We start from the raw sequence: 18,728 nt of genomic DNA on the forward strand, positions 1-18,728 counted from the left end.
TTTCATTCTTGATTTTGCCAAGAAGGTACGAAAAATATGAAAACCAAGACAGAGACACACAAATCCCTGGCAAAAGCCAATTCCACTCAACTTTAAACAAGTTTTCTGAAAGTCTTTATTGACATAAGTATTTTAAAACACTCCACTTAAAAAGCTTCCTTTCATGGATATCACAAATAACAAATACAAATGAAAGATTTAATGTCATGGCTGGCAAATGAGGGTTGGTTCTCAGGTGAGGCTCAAACACTACAATACCTTGGTCCATGCTACAGCCAAGCCATTAATTTTGTGGCTTAAAACAATTGCACCATAGGGATCAAGAGAAAAGTACTTCTCAAATTCAGTGGCTACCACATAAGAAAATAATGCTCAGAGAAGCCTCAGTTAAGATTATTGTAATGAAAAGCATCTTCAACTATACAGATACTGGTTTTGGGGTGGGTTTTTTTGAGAACTTCCACCTACAAAAGAAACTGTCAGGACCAAACCTTGGTCTGGTTTATGGTTACCCACATGCTGCTTCCAAAATTGATCGAGGAAAACTTTCAAAACAGGAAGAATATGCTCAGTCATGGTATGCTACAATTTGAAATACACCAGAATTGAATGCACAGTCACAAAAGCTTTTCTTATTTTCTCCCTCTTCTACTGGCTGAAAAACATGAGCCAGCTGCACAGTGCTTTGAGTTCCGTATTGAGGCTTGTTAGAGAAGAGACAAGGAAAGTTTTGCTTGAGTAGAGTAGAACTAAGGCAAAACCAAAAGTCTTCATGATACCAAAGATTTGAAGTGGAAGTGAGATTTGCACAACAGGGGAGGTCTTAGGAAAGGAAGGTAGGGAAAAAGAAGGACAGAGTCTGCAGGTCTGTTAAAAGGCTTTGCTATCAGCACTGCAACGAAGTAACTTCTTGCCCATGCAGAGCCATTTATGAAATGACACAGACAATGATCTCAGTCAGGACAGCTGATGAAATCTGACAAGCTAACATAGAATCCTACAATGGTTTGGGACCTCAAAGCTCATCCAGTTCCAATCCCCTGCCACAGGCAGGGACACCTTCCACCAGACCAGGTAGCTCCAAGCCCAGTCCAACCTGGCCTTGAACACTGCCAGGGATGGGGCAGCCACAGCTTCTCTGGGCAACCTGTGCCAGGGCCTCATCACGCTCACAGGGAAGAACTTCTGACTCACATCTCATCTCAATCACCCCTCTGTCAGTTTAAAGCCATTCCCCCTTGTCCTATCACTACATGCCCTTGTTAAAAGCCCCTCCCCATTTTTCTTGTTGGCCCTATTTTAGGTACTGTGAAGCTGTTCTAAGGTCTCCCTGCAGCTTTCTCTTTAGGCTGAACAAGCCCAGCTCCCTCAGCCTGTCTTCACAGCAAAAGTGCTCCAGCCCTCTACATGAAACTATATTAAGTGGCAAAAAAAAAAAAAAAAAAAGGAAATAAAAGGTTGACAAAATGTCAAAAAGCAGAACAAACAATGTAAGTGATTCTGCCAAAGTTGCCAGCAAAACTGCCGTTTCTCAGCAATGCTAAGTACAAGCGTCAGAAGATGAAAATACCAAAACTCAGGAGGACAAGCAATATACATCACAAAGGACTGCATATGCTCAGGACGCTATAGACCTGCTTTGTCTACTGTTACATGTTAATAGTCCTAATGCTGAACAGAAAGAAAGAAATCCAGTGAGTGGAGTACAAGCTCTTATAACTTCTCATTACTTTAGGTCTTGTGGATCATCTGGGATGACTGGCTGAATTATTTTCAATCTTCAACAAAAATAATAATTAAAAAAAATATGTCTGAAGACTTCTCATAGCCAAGGAGTAAGCATTTGTTTTCCCAAACAATATTCTTATAAAAAGACAGTAACAAGAAGGTTGGAATATACGTGTTATAAAATGAACTATCAGACTACAATATTTCAACCTAAGCTGGATTTTACAACATGTCAACCACAGTTAAAGTGTCACACAAAGCCTCAAAGGAAATTCAAAGCTGAAGGTCAGAGAAGATACTCTGGATGGAAGGAGGAAAAAAAAAAAAAAAAGGGAAAGAAAAGGAAAATCAAGAAAAAATTGCCACATACTATTGTGCCTCTTCCTTTAATTTTTCGTCCAGATTTAGAGACTGATGGTTTCGGGTCAGCCAGAACTGGTGTAGTATCAAGAAGCTTCCTACATAAATTAATAAAATATGAGTTTACATAGAAAAAAACAACAAAAAAACCCTTGAAATAATTTTAAGTTAATAATGCAAAATATTAATCTTATTTATCTTAAAATGGCAGACCTAAGAATTCAGTGAATTTTCCAGGAAATAAAGCAAGACATTAACAGTTCTGCAATGAATGGCAAATCAAGATATACTTTTTATCAAATCTGTAGCCTATTTGACCTTTCCACCTGTAAATAAATGCTAACAGTGAACTTGCAAAGCACTATTAAAGTAGTAAGTGGCTTTTCTAAAGAGGTTTAACTGCGTTTGGTGCACAAATCATGAAGACAATATGGACAGAAGAGTTTCAGGATCTCTGCAGTTACACAACCATATCTTAACTCGGAGAATGGCAATTCATGACAGTTCACAGGTTCTAAAGCCTTGCTTCTTTCCTAAGCAGTAACAGGTAACTCAGCACTCCTTTTTCCAGTTTATGTAACATCCTTCAGAGCAGCAGTTACTAAGGCTTTGAAAACATAAATAATGTTTCAAGAGAAAACATACAGGAGGCTACACCATTAACTGAAATGAATCAATGAAAAAAACCAAATCACCTAGCTGATTTTAAGAAATGTCTGGCAATGTAATGTATTGTTGATTTGAAGAGGTATCTCACAATGTAACGTAATAGCTCATCTGAGTCCAAACACAAAGAAACTTGACAGAAAAAGAACCAAACTGCAATTTAGTAGAGGTGCAAAACAAAGAAAACTGCAAAAAGGACAATTAAATTACATCATTTAGACACTAGAGCCATTGTTTGCTATCAGCACTAGTTACTTGAATGGTAATGTGGAAACTTTTTTGCCTAGTTTCCACCAAGAAAACATGATAAAAAAAATCTCAATGTTCCTTACGGTTCAGGTTCTATATTGACAACGGGCACATCTCTTCTCAGCAAAAATCTATTTTCAGGCACTGGGGGAATTTCTTCAGGACGTACCACTGGTTTGTCTCTCTTCATGCTAACATCAACTGCTTTTTCTGTTATATCACTCTTGTCAGAAAGGCTGCTATGGGAAAAAACAAGTTGATAAATCAAAATTAACTATCAACTGATAAACACCTCTTTTCAAAGCAAGTTCCAAGAAAAAAAAAAAAGCCCATGTGGTGCATCAAGCTTTAAGATGGCTTAACAGTCAAAACATGCTTCATTCACAATCCATTTTAAGCTAAAAAGGAAGGATGCACTATTACTGGGAGGAAGGTTCAGGTTTTGCTTTGCAGCAAATGATTTTGCTTTGAATTTGCCATTTGTCATGAAATGTTTTAAAATCTAATCAAATATATATGAAAAAAATCTATTACCCGACTAATCTTTCACTTTAACACAGGTATACTGAGTCCCAAATACTTTAATATGCTGAGATTTACTCATTTCAAAATCACTCTAGCTTCCGTCTAGAAAGATCTTAAACTCTTTCACAGAAAAATCTACTCAACAAGCTTGGATTTCAGGTTTTTTTGGTTGGTGTATTTTTAATAAAGACGAAACATCAAACCCCAAACTTAAATAAAATATAAATAATTTTCATATTAATTGCTTCAGTACTTCATTAAAACAAAAGTAGAATTTCTCAGATTTCTCTGAAATTCTTAAATTTACGAGACTAGTCGCTCACCGTCTTTGGTTTGAGGTTCGCCTACACTTTGGATCCTCTTTCTTCCTCTCTTCCTTTCTTCGTTTCCTTGATTGTTTGGTTTTAGCTCTTCTTTTGCGCTTTCTTCTTCTGCTTCTTTCACTTTCAGCTTCACTTTCAGATGAACTTTCTGAAGAGCTTGATGCACTGGAGGAGGAGTCTGAAGCTTCTGACTCTGAACATACTTTCTTCTTCTTCTCCAAAGCTTAAACAGAGATTTAAAATTTACAGTGTGTATGTCCATGTGTGTGTAGTGTGTATATATATAGCACAAAATACACCGTTTTATATATGTATAAATACACAGACATACTGTTTCAAAAGCGCTCTGTGAACTTTTTTCACAATGAGTTAAAGTACAATAATAAAAACTGATTTCTGCCTAGTCTAAACCCATACCACTAAAAGATGCAAGTTTTCCAGCAGATAGTTCCTATGGAGTAAGCTATAAGAACTACCATGCATGAATTCCACCATATAAGGTGACATATCAATGCAAAGCCAAGACATTTTTACATTAATACACAGTAAGTTTATAAATGAAGTTCAACATTATCATGTGCCACGCTAATATAAAGAAAATAGTTTTAAGAAGTAGGGTTCCCCCCCTTTTCTCTTTTGAAGAAGGTATTTGAAGTTGTAATACTGAATTCACAACTTTAGGTTAGAATACACAGATAAGAAAAGCCCATCTGTAGTAAAAAAAAAAATTTTAGAAAGCAATGCACAGGTTACAAAGTTTAAGAAAGAATTAGTCATAGTCTCAGCTGTATATTTCTTATTTATAAATCTTTGTCATTCTCTCTGCATGTGACACTTTCTTACTCTATCCTCCCGACTTTTTTTAAAGGACATAAATAACCACGTTATCCTTAAGGAAGGCCAAAAATGAAGGGGAAAACACGAACTTTTAACACTCCACTACATTATAGCGACTGTCCAAACACTTATTTAAAATTATTTATTCCCTACGAATTCTCATGAAATTATGTTGACTACGTATACTGCATATTAACATTACATGATCTTACAATTCAAACTCTGGAAACTGCACAAAATTCAACTCCAAGAAAACTTTATTTTGAATCTCTATCTTTCAAACTCAGAAAATCAAATTGTAATTATTTTTTGTGTAAGTCACATTAACCTCAAACATTAAGAGCAGGAAGCAGGGATACTCTGTCCAACACACAAATGTTTACATCAGAAAAACCTTCTCCCTTGCCATGCCTTCCTCATCTACACCTTTTAAGTTTTAAAGGCTTGCAAGACTTAAGATTCTAGAGATTCACCACAATGATTTTTTGATGTTGGCAAAATGTTCATGTTCTCTGAACTCTAATGTTTGGACTCAATGATCTGAAAGGTGTTTTCCACGCTAAACAAATCTATAATTCTATGAAAACAGTATCAACATTCAATTAACTTCAGATGTATGCATGCTTACCATCTTTTGCTGATTTTGTAACAAGCACCCCACAGTCAATAACTCGTACATCTGCATAGGGCCTACTTGCAGTATCGGTTTTCAGATTTTCTATTTGTTCTATTACCTCAAACCCAGAAATAACCAGTCCAAAGACAACATGTACGCTGTAGAAATAAAATGTTTGGAAAGTACATTTATATATTGCTGTAATTATTTTATAATGAATTTCAGATTTAAGAAGTCACACTGAACTAGAAATATTAAGCTCTTTAAAATGCATTAGAGTAATAAACATCTTGTTTTTAAGTTTCACGTTTACAACAATGCTAAGATTTTACTGCAACATGAAGAAAGGGTCCACTCTGGTTCAATGAGAGAAAAATTTGATGCCATTCCACTCTCTTTTACATAGGCATAGTAAATAGATCATTATTTCTAACGTATCCTTCTAGTTTCAGTTTCATGCAATAGGGAGATCATGAATCCATACATAAAGATGACAAAGAACTGCAGTTTTCCCCAGAAAAGAAGTATTTATAGGTCTATACAAACTCAGCACACAAATTCCCACTGGCACTGCAGGGACAGTTATAACTAAGGAATTCCCATTTCTGTTCAACATCTCCCACATTCTCTCTCCTTCTTCTGTTTGCCCATAACTTATACTCCAAGGAACTAACCTATTCTGAGGATAAAACCACACCACAAAAGAGAGTACTATCCAAATACATTAAACTTGACATTTCAACTCACTGATTTATGGATTGAGGGCAGCAACCAGTTTTTAAAAAAAATATTATTAGGGTTTAAGCCCTTTAAGTTTTTGACCAGCTTTAGGAATTAAGTTGCAACTTGAAATTTTTAAAGAACTGAAGTCTATTTTTTCCTTCTTCTTCTATTGAACAGTCTTCCAGAGAATTAAGAATTTGTTTCCCCATTGTTGTCTACTTTAAATATAACATGTGAAGACTTAACAACCTTCAAATTTTAGACATCACTGAAGGAACTATAAAGGATTCTTACCCATCAAGATGAGGAGCAGGTTTTGTTGTTCTGTTTGACAAACAGCAAGATGGCAAGATGGAAAAAAAAAAAAAAAAAATAATAAAAATCAGGGATTCAGATGAAGTAAAAGAAGAGAATGGAATAGGGGGGAGAAAAAAAAAAGTGAAGGTAAGACAAAAAAAATAGTGAAAAAAATCCAGTTACACACACAGAATTAAAAATATTTTATAGATTATACATACAGGCTTTCTTAAACTTTTACATGAGATTTATTTGAAGCTTAGCTAACTATGCACACTTGAAAGATGTACCAAGTATCATTTTATTGCATGCAATAAACAATTTTGAAATAAACACTTTTGAAATAACAGTCTTTAAATACACATTAAAATATAATTCACTAACATTTTTAGTCACAGAGAAGATGCAATTTGGCATTAAATACTGGGTAACTAATGAAATTTAAATGTTTCTGAGACTATTAGGTTCTTGCATTACAAGGTCACTATAAAGTCAGTTTACTTAAAAAGAAGAGTTATCACATGTAACAGATACTTTGCTCCCCCCTCCCACTTCTTTCTTACTTTCCACTTCCCTGATTGGCATCGTGACCCAGAATGCAAAGCAACACCTTAACCATCAGCTACAGCACTTCATCAGCTCACAGGCTTCCCAAAAGCAACAGCAGCATAATGCAAGCAGACATTATGTACTGTCCTGCAGTTTACTACTGTGGTAAGTGCAGATTTCCTCCCTATTTTTCAGCTTCCCACCTTCAGCCATTTGTAGCCTGAAGGAACCACCTTCCATTTTGTACACTATCCTAAAAACAGGCCTTTGAAGTTATGCCAGATTTCTGAGTTGACTTCAAATTGGAATATTCGAGGCTGTGCATATATGTTAAGATTCACCCTTTTCATGGTAATGTTATGACCTAGTATTTCTCTAGATCCTTTTCCAGAAAGGAAAGGAAATTACTTTTGCAAGTAAGCCTGTATTAAGGCTGCACAGGGAACCTTGCTATGCAGACAAAATCTGTAAAGAACATCAGAGCATTAAAAAAAAAAAAAAAAAGCAAGCTAATTTGCATCCAAAGCTATTTTAATATTTGAACACATCCTTCCTCTTTCTTCCCCAGGCACTATTTTGCCTTTCCAGCCTTCTTCCACTGAACTCACCTCTGAAAATATATAATTCATCACAGATACTTTTTCTAAATTTACAGTAGCACAGATGTGGTACAATGAAGTCAGTTTTGCGCTGCTAAAATAAAATACTACTTTTAAAGCACGTATCCTCACTCAGGTTTGGACTACCCAGTCACAAAACACCGCAGTGCTGAACGCATGACAAAAGATGGAACTGTGAATCAGGAGTGTTTACACTCTTGATTTTTTTATACATATATATATTATTTTTTTTAAGCTCCAAATGCCAACCAGACCTTCCACTACTGTAATACTGAATAATACAGAAAACATTGGTTTTACATGGGGAAATAAAAACTATCAAGACAATGCTTAATTCTGCAATAGTTGGGGGTGTTCTTTGGTTTTCCCTTGCTAGCATTGCTACAAATAAAAAAATGTTAACAGCTTTTGAGGTTCTTTAAGCAAGAGTCAACTGCATTAACAACCTCCTGCTAAGCAAACAGATTAAGGGGGCTTAATTATAAGGCTGATTTAAAGTAGTGAAACAATAGAAGTGGGTTACTTCAGTGAAACCAATAATAAACAAGACTGAGTGCTTAGAATTAGCTAGAAACAGCAGCAGGTTCAAACACACTTGATGTGGAAGCTGTAGTACTGTGCTCCTGCCATGCCAAAGCAGCACTTGAAGACCTTGAGCAAATGACCTGATCATTTACTTTGCTTAGACTAGTCCTTGATAGCAAAGAAAGGGATAGTTGGCACATTAAAACTCATGTAGAGGTTTCTTCCATTGCACTGGCAATTTGATAAATTTATTTAATTTCTCTCATTTACTTGTATACAAAATGAGAACACAAGGAAGAGAATTATCCCAAAAGAAAACTTCAGATGCAGGATGAGGAGTTAGGTGACTTTAACAGACTTCCTACGGGAAGAAGAAACCCAACGCCTCGCTCTGCTTTTGAAAGTTTTCTCATTTAAATGTGAGGGTTTTTAACACGACATTTATTTTGCAAGCGTGCACTTTAAATGACCGCTTCACAGTTGTCTACATATGTTCTGCCTTTCGACTCTTGAATGCTTACTTTGGCTTCAAAACAATCAGGAGAAAACCTACTTACTACCTTTGCACTATGGAAACCTAGAATCATGATGAGTTCCTCCCCCAAAATAATATTTCAATAAAACATTTCTATACAAAACTTTTATAAGTTAGAACACTCAAAATCTGCCTTATGCTGTTATCCATGTTATTTACAGAACAAATACCTTTCTTCATTCAAGTTTAAAGAAAATTAGCTTAAGATACTGATGAAGAGAAAAACATCTTTTTGATAACAGCAAGTTATCACCCACCCCCCAAGAACCTCATTCCTAACAAAGGATTCAATGCACATAACAATATGATCAGAAGAAAACAAGAAAGATAGAAACAGAAAGAAGAAAAGGAAAGGACACAGCCTTAGAGGAATGAGACATTACCTTTGGAGCGCACGATGTAACACTGTTTCTGTAAATTTTACACAAAAATGGCAGAAATAAATTGTAATACATTTTCAGACAAAACTGAGTCTATGTTTTATTAAATACAAGTTTACAATTAATATTAATCAAGTTGTATGCAGAACAAGGATGCCTAAAAGAGGGCTCTAAATTTTCTTTAGAATACAAAGTACTTTGAAAACTAAAGTAAGTTCTCCTTAAAACCAAAAAGAAACCTGTAGACATAACCTGCTTGCATACACTATTACAAAGATAAACAGAAAAGAGAATCCTCCCACTCCCCTCTAAGTCTCAATCCAACAAAAGGGTTAGAACACATGCACAACCTTAAGCATATGAATAACTGATTTCAATGGGTTTATTCATGTGCTTGCAGTTACATAGGTGTTCAAATGCTCTCCTAAACACAGTCCTAAATATATGTTTCAAAGGATGGCACACCATAGCATAAACATTTTGATTTACAAGTGAAATGTGTAAAGTCAGCAAGTTTACAACTTCCTACATTTCATAATTAGCTGACAACTTCCTTGCATCATGAAGCATTTCTAGAGCTAAGAAAAATAAATAGTTTCTCTAAAAGGTTCATCGCTTGTGTTCAGAATTATGGAAGGACAAACACATGGCAGACATCAGCAGACAAAAGTACCATGGAATCATAGAATATGCACCAGCTACTACCATAGATTTGCTCTGGTAGAATTCTGAACAGCAGCAATGTTCTAAAATGCATTATCAGTTGAGCTTATCCATACTGCTCCCCCAGTAAACTATTACTTCTCTAATTATATCTCTGCATATTCAAGCACGGAGATTATGTTTTTTTACGTATTACACATAAAAGCATCCTGTCAATACTTCCATGTGGCTGTGCTTTCACATAAACTTTTGATCAAGCCAATGGAACTTGCTTGTGTGATCAGTGCACATGTACCACTTTTTGCTCAAAGATACTGCAATGTCAGCCCTTTCCATTCAAAATGTTTAGATTTTTGTATCACTGTCAAATTCTCAAGAATTAGCTCAAAAGCTATTTCATTCACAGTAAAAAAAAAACAAAAAACAAAAAACTGTTGATTAGAAAAATACCAGTTTTGAGACACCAAAGACTTAGCAACGATCCACTTTTAATAAGATGGTAACATTGAGAAATCATTTGTAAAATCAAAACAGAAGAATCCTCAAAATATATTTTATCCTTTATTTAGCAGATCAAAGTGGTTAGTTTGTTGGAATTTAGTAACTAGGCATGGCACCACACATTAAAAAAATTTTTAACACAAAAAAGTCATTTAGTTTTGAGCAAGAAAACAGAGCTTGACCCATATTAAACCAACAATACCCTCAATATGGAAATAGAATAAATCTACCAGAAACAGCAAAATGGCCTCAAGTTTTAAATAGCTTTTGAACACAAAAGCAAGAACTCCAAACATTTGAGCTGACAAGGAACATAACCTAGGACTGCTCTTTTAAGTTGTAATAAGGACTACGTGGCTAAATAACAAAGCAATAAATTAATTATTACACAGAACTTCCCAGGGACAACAAAGAGGTAGGTTACTTCCCCCCCTCCCCTCCCCCTTCTGTTTTCTTTATGCTTCATCCTGCACAGACATTTCTCTTTATCTGGTAAGTGCAGCTTGACAGATTGTGTATGACCACAGAAGCAAAGTTAAGCCCATGCAAGCATTTCTAGGATCAGGAATCTCATTAATTTTATAGCACTTCATATACCCATTTTCACACTTATTTTGTGTGTAACTTTTGCTACTAGCAGGCTGGTTATGGCCACATGCATGATGGAGTTGCTCTAAATAGGTAAGATACCGTTAAGATAATCAAGCTGGAACATCCAAGGACAGCCCAACTATTCCTCCCTGACTTTAACTCAGGGACCTAAAGACATGGGCTGTATTTGTGCATTGCTCTGGATGCACTCCCCCAGTACCTACTACTACTTGCATTTTCAGCAACAGTTTAAAACAGATATTGGAGTACATGAAAAAAAGGAAGATGATTCTAGAATGGTTCCTGCCAACCTCAAACCCGTCCCAGAAATTCTGTATCCGAGTATCAACATGGAAACAGGACAATTAAAAGAAGATGAGCACACTGGTGGTGCTTAATGTACTTGCTAAATAACTGGTAGTTTTAAAAGGAGTTATTCACAGAAAAGAATCAAATTAAATAGTGGTGCTACCTGAAAATACAAATAGCCAGTTTATAACCTGGTACCTTACAGCTACCTTCAACACAAGATGCAATTAAATGCTCCAACAGATCCCTTTGGGTAAAGAAAAAACGAAGTTCCAGTATTTCACAAGTCTAAACAGCACACAAGGATACTCTCTATATCACACTGGATTTCAACAAAATGCATTTCTTCAGACTAGGAAATATTTCTTAATCACATGTGTGAATAGACTTAGCCTATTTAAAGTACATGCGCATGACAACCATAATCCTTCCTTAGCTCAACATTCTCCTTTCAAGCCAATTATTACTCCTACTCAGGTAAGGACAAAAATTATACATGGGGAAAATTAGTCAACAAACACTACACACAACACTTGGGACGTTATATATATGTGTGTGTATACACCCACACACACACACTTCTGACTCTTTATTCTGCTTTTGCACTTTGCCAGTTTCTACGAGGCTTTTATCTTATGTTCATTCTTTTCACACTGGCCTCACTGGAGCTCCCTGGCAACACTTACACTGTCTATTCCCATGCCCAGTTCTCTATTGTTTCTTATAAATGCTTCAAGCTCATTCATGCCAGAGAAATTCTTGATGAACCAAAAGAAGTTGATACTTTAGGACTAGGCAGATGCTTGTTTACTTAAGATTAGTCTGGAGCTTCTGTTTCAAGTAAACTGACCACTGCAGCTCAACTTTTTAGCAATTTTTAGGCACTGCACAGTTGTCTTGTGACCAACTTGTTAGTGCAGCCTGCCAAAGAAATACTTGCTGTCCAATTCCTTTCTCTAAAGACTAGTTATTCCAAATGACATTTTTCTGTGGTAAGCAGGGAAAGCACTTCTGATGATTAAGCAAACCTGTTCCGGTCATAATTCTAGCTATTATTTCAGCCCTACTTGGACAAATACATAAAAATAACTTATTTGCATTCCTTATCTGTCACATTAGATGTATATGAGAGGGAAACTATGAAAAAAATGTAGAGCGCTAAAAAAATATCTAACCAGTAAAATTAATCATGTTCAAACTACAAAAAAATAATAATAAAAAATAATCTAAAGTTTGCCACTAAATACTACCTTTCACACAATTTTCAGGTTATACACTTGAAGAACATTTTTCCTAATGATAAACTACTTGAATAACTGAGCGTTCTTTGAGTACAAGAAGCACATTCTACATTCTAATTTCGGCTTGAAGTATATCAGTAAAGGAAGCAAACATTCAATTAAAGAAAAGCTGTCTAGGTGTACAATATATTCCCTAAAGTAACTCAACAAATGTCACCAAGCAAAACTAACTGCTTTATTATATTGCATTTTAGAGTTAAGACAGAAACTGTCTAGATAAAATCTTTAGTACTTGTTTCCTACTTTGAATCTTAAAATCCAAGCTTTCCACATTACAGAGCTGAAACCAAGGGCTGCACTATTAAAAATATCTGTACAAAAAGACCGATTGTTGAACTATCCAGCCTTGCCTAGTTGTAAACTGAGTTACCAAATGTGAACCTGATTCTGCAACTGACTGTACACACATATACACGCTGTTGCAAGTGGCTTCAGAGCCTTCTGCACATACTCTGTAATTGTATGGATTCATTCCTGGGATCAGCTGCAGTACTGGAGGCTAATGGTGGGGTTCAGCTTAAATGCATAAACCTGAATACAGTAAAGGCATCCACAAGCAAGGTAGGAATCTCAGCTGGTAGTGAGATCTGTGGAGAACACTCAGTTGCTAACATACAGAAATCCTGAGCTGCCCTACTTATTGTGCCTGGCTTCAGCTACCACTCCAGGAGTGCAGGGGGTCTTGTAGGTGTTACACCACATTCACACTCCTTGTCTTGGAGTTCCCGAAGGTGTCTCAAACAGCATTAGATACCTGCATGCAGTAAAATGAAAAAAGCCCCAGACAAGAGGATTGCAGAAGTCTAGAGCATTAGAGGATGCTTTAAAGACTTGACAGCAGCCCACGTAAACCTCATTGGTTATCTGGGAGTTCACCCCTGGGCTTGATTCACTTGCCTGACTCTAGAACAAGATGGTGCCACTTATGACATTACAGGATCATAGAATCATAGAATGGTTTGTGTTGGAAGGGAACATAAAGCTCTTCCAGTTCCAAACCCCCTGCCATGGGCAGGGACACCTTCCACTAGACAAGGTTACTCAAAGCCTTGTCCAACCTGGCCTTGACGCTGCTAGGGATGGGACACCCACAACTTCTCTGGGCAACCTGTGCCAGTGCCTCACCACCCTCATAGTGAATATCCGAAGTAATGGTATCCAAGAAATCTGCATGGGGCAGGCCAATAAGACAGGAGACCTTCACAGAACATACATAGCTTTCTCTCCCAGCAGCTGATGTCCAGGCAGGACAGCTTTGGACTGCCTACAGGGAGCTGAGGTGAATCTAGCTTACATGGAGACAATCATGGTCAGGTAACTTACTCTGCCTGAATTTCCACCAAACTAACACTTTATAGAGAACTGGGGGAGAGAAGGGGAGCAAATTGAAGAAATATGCATTAAATCTGATTAAAATACATTAAATCACCATCATACAAAATAATTGTGTTTGATGAAAGTGTTCTTAAATAGTTCATTTTATTGTTTCCTGTAAATTACAATTTAGTATCTTACACAACCTTAGATTGTTTTGGTGTGTGGGGAGAGACAAGGTGTTTATGTCTATTAAACCTAACTGAATAAGTAGCTGAGCTTACTGAGCATAAGGGAAATAAAATGATTTCTGAATCAAGTGCAGGAGAGAAAAGAAACTTTAGAGCCCTCAAATGAAAGCTTCTTGACTGATGTGACATCATAAAGTTTCCACGTATATTGTTCAGATAAGCTTAAAAATGGAAAATTATGGCAAGAGAACCAAGAGGTAAGTCACCAAGCAGTAAACAGTGAACCAATGCTTTTCAGAGAACTTACTAAGCCACATTTCCACATCAGTGTGTATACATATCCACTCAGATACACTATAAGGTAGCCCAACATCCAAAATTTGTTTTGAAGATGACAGAGAACAAGCTTTTGACACAATTTTATCTCTACAGAAAGTCAGAACAGTGGTAACTGTGAAAGACTTCCTCTTAGGTTCCTATTTATTTTCCATTTTTAGGGCATTCTTTAGGAAGAAACCTAAAAATGTCTCTTATCTGAACTTCACCATGTCATATTGAAGATCTTTTTCAAGCAAAGAAAAAAAAAAAGAAAGATTCTCGAGGACAATTAACTCCTTTACTGAAGACAGGGAAGCGCCATTCATTCTTATCCCCAAGAAAGATGGCAAAGAAAAAATAGGTTTTTCTAGTTAAGTAACTAAACTAAAATTTACTTTTGAAAACACCAGTGTTATTTCCCATAGTTGTTCTCAGCTGTAATTCAGCTCTTTCAACTGTTAAACATTAACAGAAGGCAATTTTTACAAGGGATTTACCAGGAGGAATGATTATGTAAAAATACAGCAAGTTTAAAATTACTAATACTGAATCTAGAATACAACTAACTATTGTAACCAGAAGACCCTAACATACCAGACCTGAGTACTTACTGATGGTAGAGTCTTGTGTATTTTCTACAATTTAACAGAATATGGCTATATACTGGAATAGATTTTTTTTTTTTTTAAGGTAATGAAGGAAAAATCTGATTATGAGCACATAATTTTATACAGTGTTGGTATCAACATAGTTGGCACATGCACAATTAAACAGAACTGTGTAGCAACAAAGAAGAAAAGCATGTCAGGAACAAATACTCCAAAATTAAAAAACCCCCAAAGGGAACAAACAAAAATCCCAACCCCACAAACAAAACCACCCACAAAACAATAAATAAAACCCTACTCATCCTCCCCCACAAAGAGACAACAAAACCCCCACACTAAATCATAAGCTGTCATATTTTAACGAGTATGTGCAAATCCATACAAATCACCTCTAGATCTCGCTCCCTCTTGTGTACAATACTCAACATTGTAATTTGCAGATAGTATGTTAAGATTTGGTTGGTGCACATATAAAGCCAAAGAATGTATTTACTGGACATAAGAACTTACTACCCAAGCTGCATTTTTAGGGTAAAAATCAATGAACAAGGAACACCCATGTAGTACCAGCTTCTAATCCAAAGATAATATCACAAGAAAGTTGTTGTAACTAATGTTTCCTATTATAGCTTACACTGCAGGTACCCACTCAACCCTAGTTAAAGTAAGGCAAATGACATTGTTATAGATAATTTAGCAATACCATCTTTCTCATGAATAGCGCTTCTCTGTTTAAGAAAAGCTCAGCTGTCATATTACATCTACTCACATGAAAAACTGGGAACCATTGGTATGTTTCCCTCGGTTTGCCATTGACAAAAGGAACGCTCTGTCATGTTTGAGAATAAAGTTTTCATCTGTTTGAAGAAAAAATATGTTTGTCAGATTTTCCCTGACAAGGAACATAAGAATAAGTTTCTTAGTAACTTATGGATGCTACAAGGAGAAATGCTGCTGCTGCTAAAGAAATATGAACAAGTTGGAGAAAAACAAAAATAAAGTTTAAATAAGCACCTCAAAGTTACAGTAGAAGCAGTTACAAGACAGAAAATGTTCTTTCTTAAAGAAAAAGCTTTAGACATAGGGCAAACATTTCTAATGAAAAAACATTTAAAGTCATCGGCAGTGTCTTCAATAAACAGTAGATTCTCACAGACTTGGATTTAAATGCAGTATTTTCTGAATAAGAACATTGTTGGCAAATTGACTGAAATCCTAAAACAAGACTAAGCGCACATGATACTGGTATTTATACAGCATGCACCTCAGGAAGAACGATCAGGAGAACAAGCTATTTCCCCAGTATGGATTGTTATGAGATAGCCACCTATCCACTCCAAACTGGAAGTCTCAAAATGTCCAAGGGAGTAAAAAATAAAAACCTGAATAAGAAACTAAAGAACAAACTGTTCCTGCAACCTAAGTATAAAATCAATTAAGACTAAACTAAACATGTATTTTGCATTCCAGTGAATTAAAGAGGACTTGTGGTTGCACAGCATAATATAAAACCAGATCTTCTGAAGCTCATTTTCAAAGCTAAAAATAGTAATTTGAGTGTACAAAGCCATTACATGTAAGATTACATATCATGGTCCTGCCATGTTCGGCACTCACCCCCTTTAGAAACTAACCCTACTAACTTTTTAGCAAATGGATCTGTTCAAGACTTTCTTTTGACTAAAGGTTGTAATATTCCAACACCAAATTATGTCTCTGTAAGACAAAACTTAACGGCATGCACTTAACCACGCAGAGCTACTTGCAAAACCTACAGAGCCCAGGGCTGTTACCCAAATACATGTAGTGCCTTTTTTTAATGCTTAAATACCACATTAACTACCCATTGGTTTGTGTTGTTTTGGTTTTGCTTTTTCCAGTAAAGAATTTTATGTCTCTGAATATGTTATAAATTCACCATTTTTCTTCCAACAATAGATTTTGAAAAAGAGGTAAATGTACATTTATTTACAAATTCTTTGCTAGTAAAGTAACTTATTTAGCATATAAACAAAGTAAAAACACTTTTAGAAACAAACACTAAGCATACAAACCTTGAATAGGGAAGGGGAGGAAAGGGACATTAACAAAACAAGAAATAATTGTTTAGAGATGGAAATTATGCCAGTTTCTTTCTCAGAATAAGCCACTAACCCTCAGAAAGGTCAGAAACAGAACATTTCTCCAAGCAACAGATACCCATCTACAAACGGGTGTATCACTTGTCTATATATTTACTAGGGAGGGTACAAGGGAACAGTTTGAATTTGCGTTACTGAGCTTTTGTCTCTTACCTTTTCATTTTGCAAAAGACCACAATCTCTATAAACAAAAGAATATGTTGACAGTTTTAGGCAGGAAGATAGGAGTTTATTCATGAATAAAGTTGCCTAACCTCCATGCTGAAAGTCATGTTTAACGAATAATGTTAGCCTTAATTAATTGTCAGTTAAAGTTAAGTATTACCAAAAAAATTATCTGAAAGTCATGCATATAAAAAGGATTCTCATGCAACATTAGTTTCATGCAAAAAGTGATCTATAAGTATACCTGTCTGCATTAAACAGCTTCAGAATCAAGATTCGTTTCTCTCAGAACTAAATAAAGAATTTGCAAAGATATATTTCCTCTTACCTTTGAAATAGCCACCATAAATAGATTCACCTCCTTTTCCATTACCTGCGCATTAAAAAGCACGAATTAAACCTTTTGCTTTGTTTAGGAAAAAAGGTCATATGTAATATTCCACCAGTTTATTGCAAACAAGTACATTCTGGCCAGTTACTAGAATTACTCCTTAATTCACTCACAGCCATGCATTGTCCTGTTGACACTCAAAATGCTGAGAATGAAGATAGCCTTAGTATCTCTGAACACTGAGCTCTAAAGGCCAGTTCTCCAGTCCTCACTGGCATTTGCTAAAGCAACAGCAGCCATCAAAACAATAGCAAGGAGGAAATAAAAAATAAAAATGAAACAGACAACAGTAGGTATGAGCAACAATCTTGCCTGGCCCAAAGCCAGTGAAAGGCCACTAGAATGGAAGGGCTAAGAATATAGCTAGCAGTTTTAAATGCTTTTCCACTTGACTCTCAAAGCAAGATACTCCTTCACCACACCCATTTTATCAGGCAAAAGATTTCAGGACACAGTGAAGGAGAAAAACATTTTGGTAAGGACAGGTATTTCACAGGCTAAAACATTCTGTTGTACACTGTTGTACTGCTGTACATACTGCAGGGAAGGAAGCAAAGAAACTCCTAGATAATATCCTTTTAGAGATTTTTCCATTAAACACTTCTAACTTATCTACTATTTTATTATTATTTCTAAACTTATTCAAACAGTTATGTCCCAGTATTAATAGGGCATGATTAGTGTCACCTCTACTGCAGGCACAAAAGCAAAAAGCAGTTAAAACTACAGTTTGGACTTAAATTATTTTAATAATGTAGGTGTTACCAGCCCCTGAACTAAAGGGTTTTTCCTTCTTTAACTTAACACATTTTTCTAATCAAATATTACTTCAGATGAAACATTTTATAATTTCAAAAATTAACAAAGGAGTGCTATAGTTCACAGCAAATGAAATATTTTTATGGCATTGTAATAATTCCACAGCACTTTCTAAAGTTACATTATAATCACGTAAGTCATAACAAAGTTCCATTTATAGCATTTCAATTTTAAACATGTATTTTACCTTCGCTGAAGTCCCCACCCTGGATCATGAAGTTTTTAACCACACGATGGAAGGTAGTGCCTTTGTAACACAGCTTCTTTCCAGTTGTTTTGCCAATTCCTTTTTCACCTGCAAGAGGGTTAAATAAAAAGAATCTGTCACAAAATAAATTGTAAGGGTTTTTCCTCCCTGCTGCTGATGTATACAAGAGCCATCAGAATCACAGAACTATACAAGATACCACAGTCCTACCTGTTGCCTTTTCAACATCCATTAATAGCAGACAGGACCTCTTTACAAGGGGACTCAAGTGAAAA

The 18,728-nt window shown here is 35.9% G+C and overlaps 1 protein-coding gene across 7 annotated transcripts in view; it reads right to left on the bottom strand.

The window, feature by feature from the left end:
- The window catches only part of NKTR (natural killer cell triggering receptor), a 40,103-nt gene that overhangs the window by 8,467 nt on the left and 12,908 nt on the right, over positions 1 to 18,728 (bottom strand). For 3 of the 7 annotated variants that reach the window (XM_061354757.1, XM_061354755.1, XM_061354759.1), the window contains 8 exons: positions 18,433 to 18,540; positions 17,364 to 17,408; positions 15,499 to 15,586; positions 6,322 to 6,351; positions 5,317 to 5,462; positions 3,852 to 4,074; positions 3,087 to 3,242; positions 2,099 to 2,186 (listed from right to left, as the gene is read on the bottom strand). In XM_061354757.1, coding sequence (XP_061210741.1) covers positions 2,099 to 2,186; positions 3,087 to 3,242; positions 3,852 to 4,074; positions 5,317 to 5,462; positions 6,322 to 6,351; positions 15,499 to 15,586; positions 17,364 to 17,408; positions 18,433 to 18,540 — 884 coding nt within the window. Of the gene's footprint in view, positions 1 to 2,098; positions 2,187 to 3,086; positions 3,243 to 3,851; positions 4,075 to 5,316; positions 5,463 to 6,321; positions 6,352 to 8,936; positions 8,965 to 15,498; positions 15,587 to 17,023; positions 17,052 to 17,363; positions 17,409 to 18,432; positions 18,541 to 18,728 lie in introns of those variants that run through there. The other 4 variants (XM_061354758.1, XM_061354756.1, XM_061354761.1 and 1 more) reach the window with 3 other exon arrangements.

This window comes from Neopsephotus bourkii, unplaced genomic scaffold, assembly GCF_033783945.1.
Source record: "Neopsephotus bourkii isolate Nb327-2 ecotype Australia unplaced genomic scaffold, CSIRO-AGI_Nbou_v1 NB_745, whole genome shotgun sequence".
NCBI lineage: Eukaryota > Metazoa > Chordata > Aves > Psittaciformes > Psittacidae > Neopsephotus > Neopsephotus bourkii.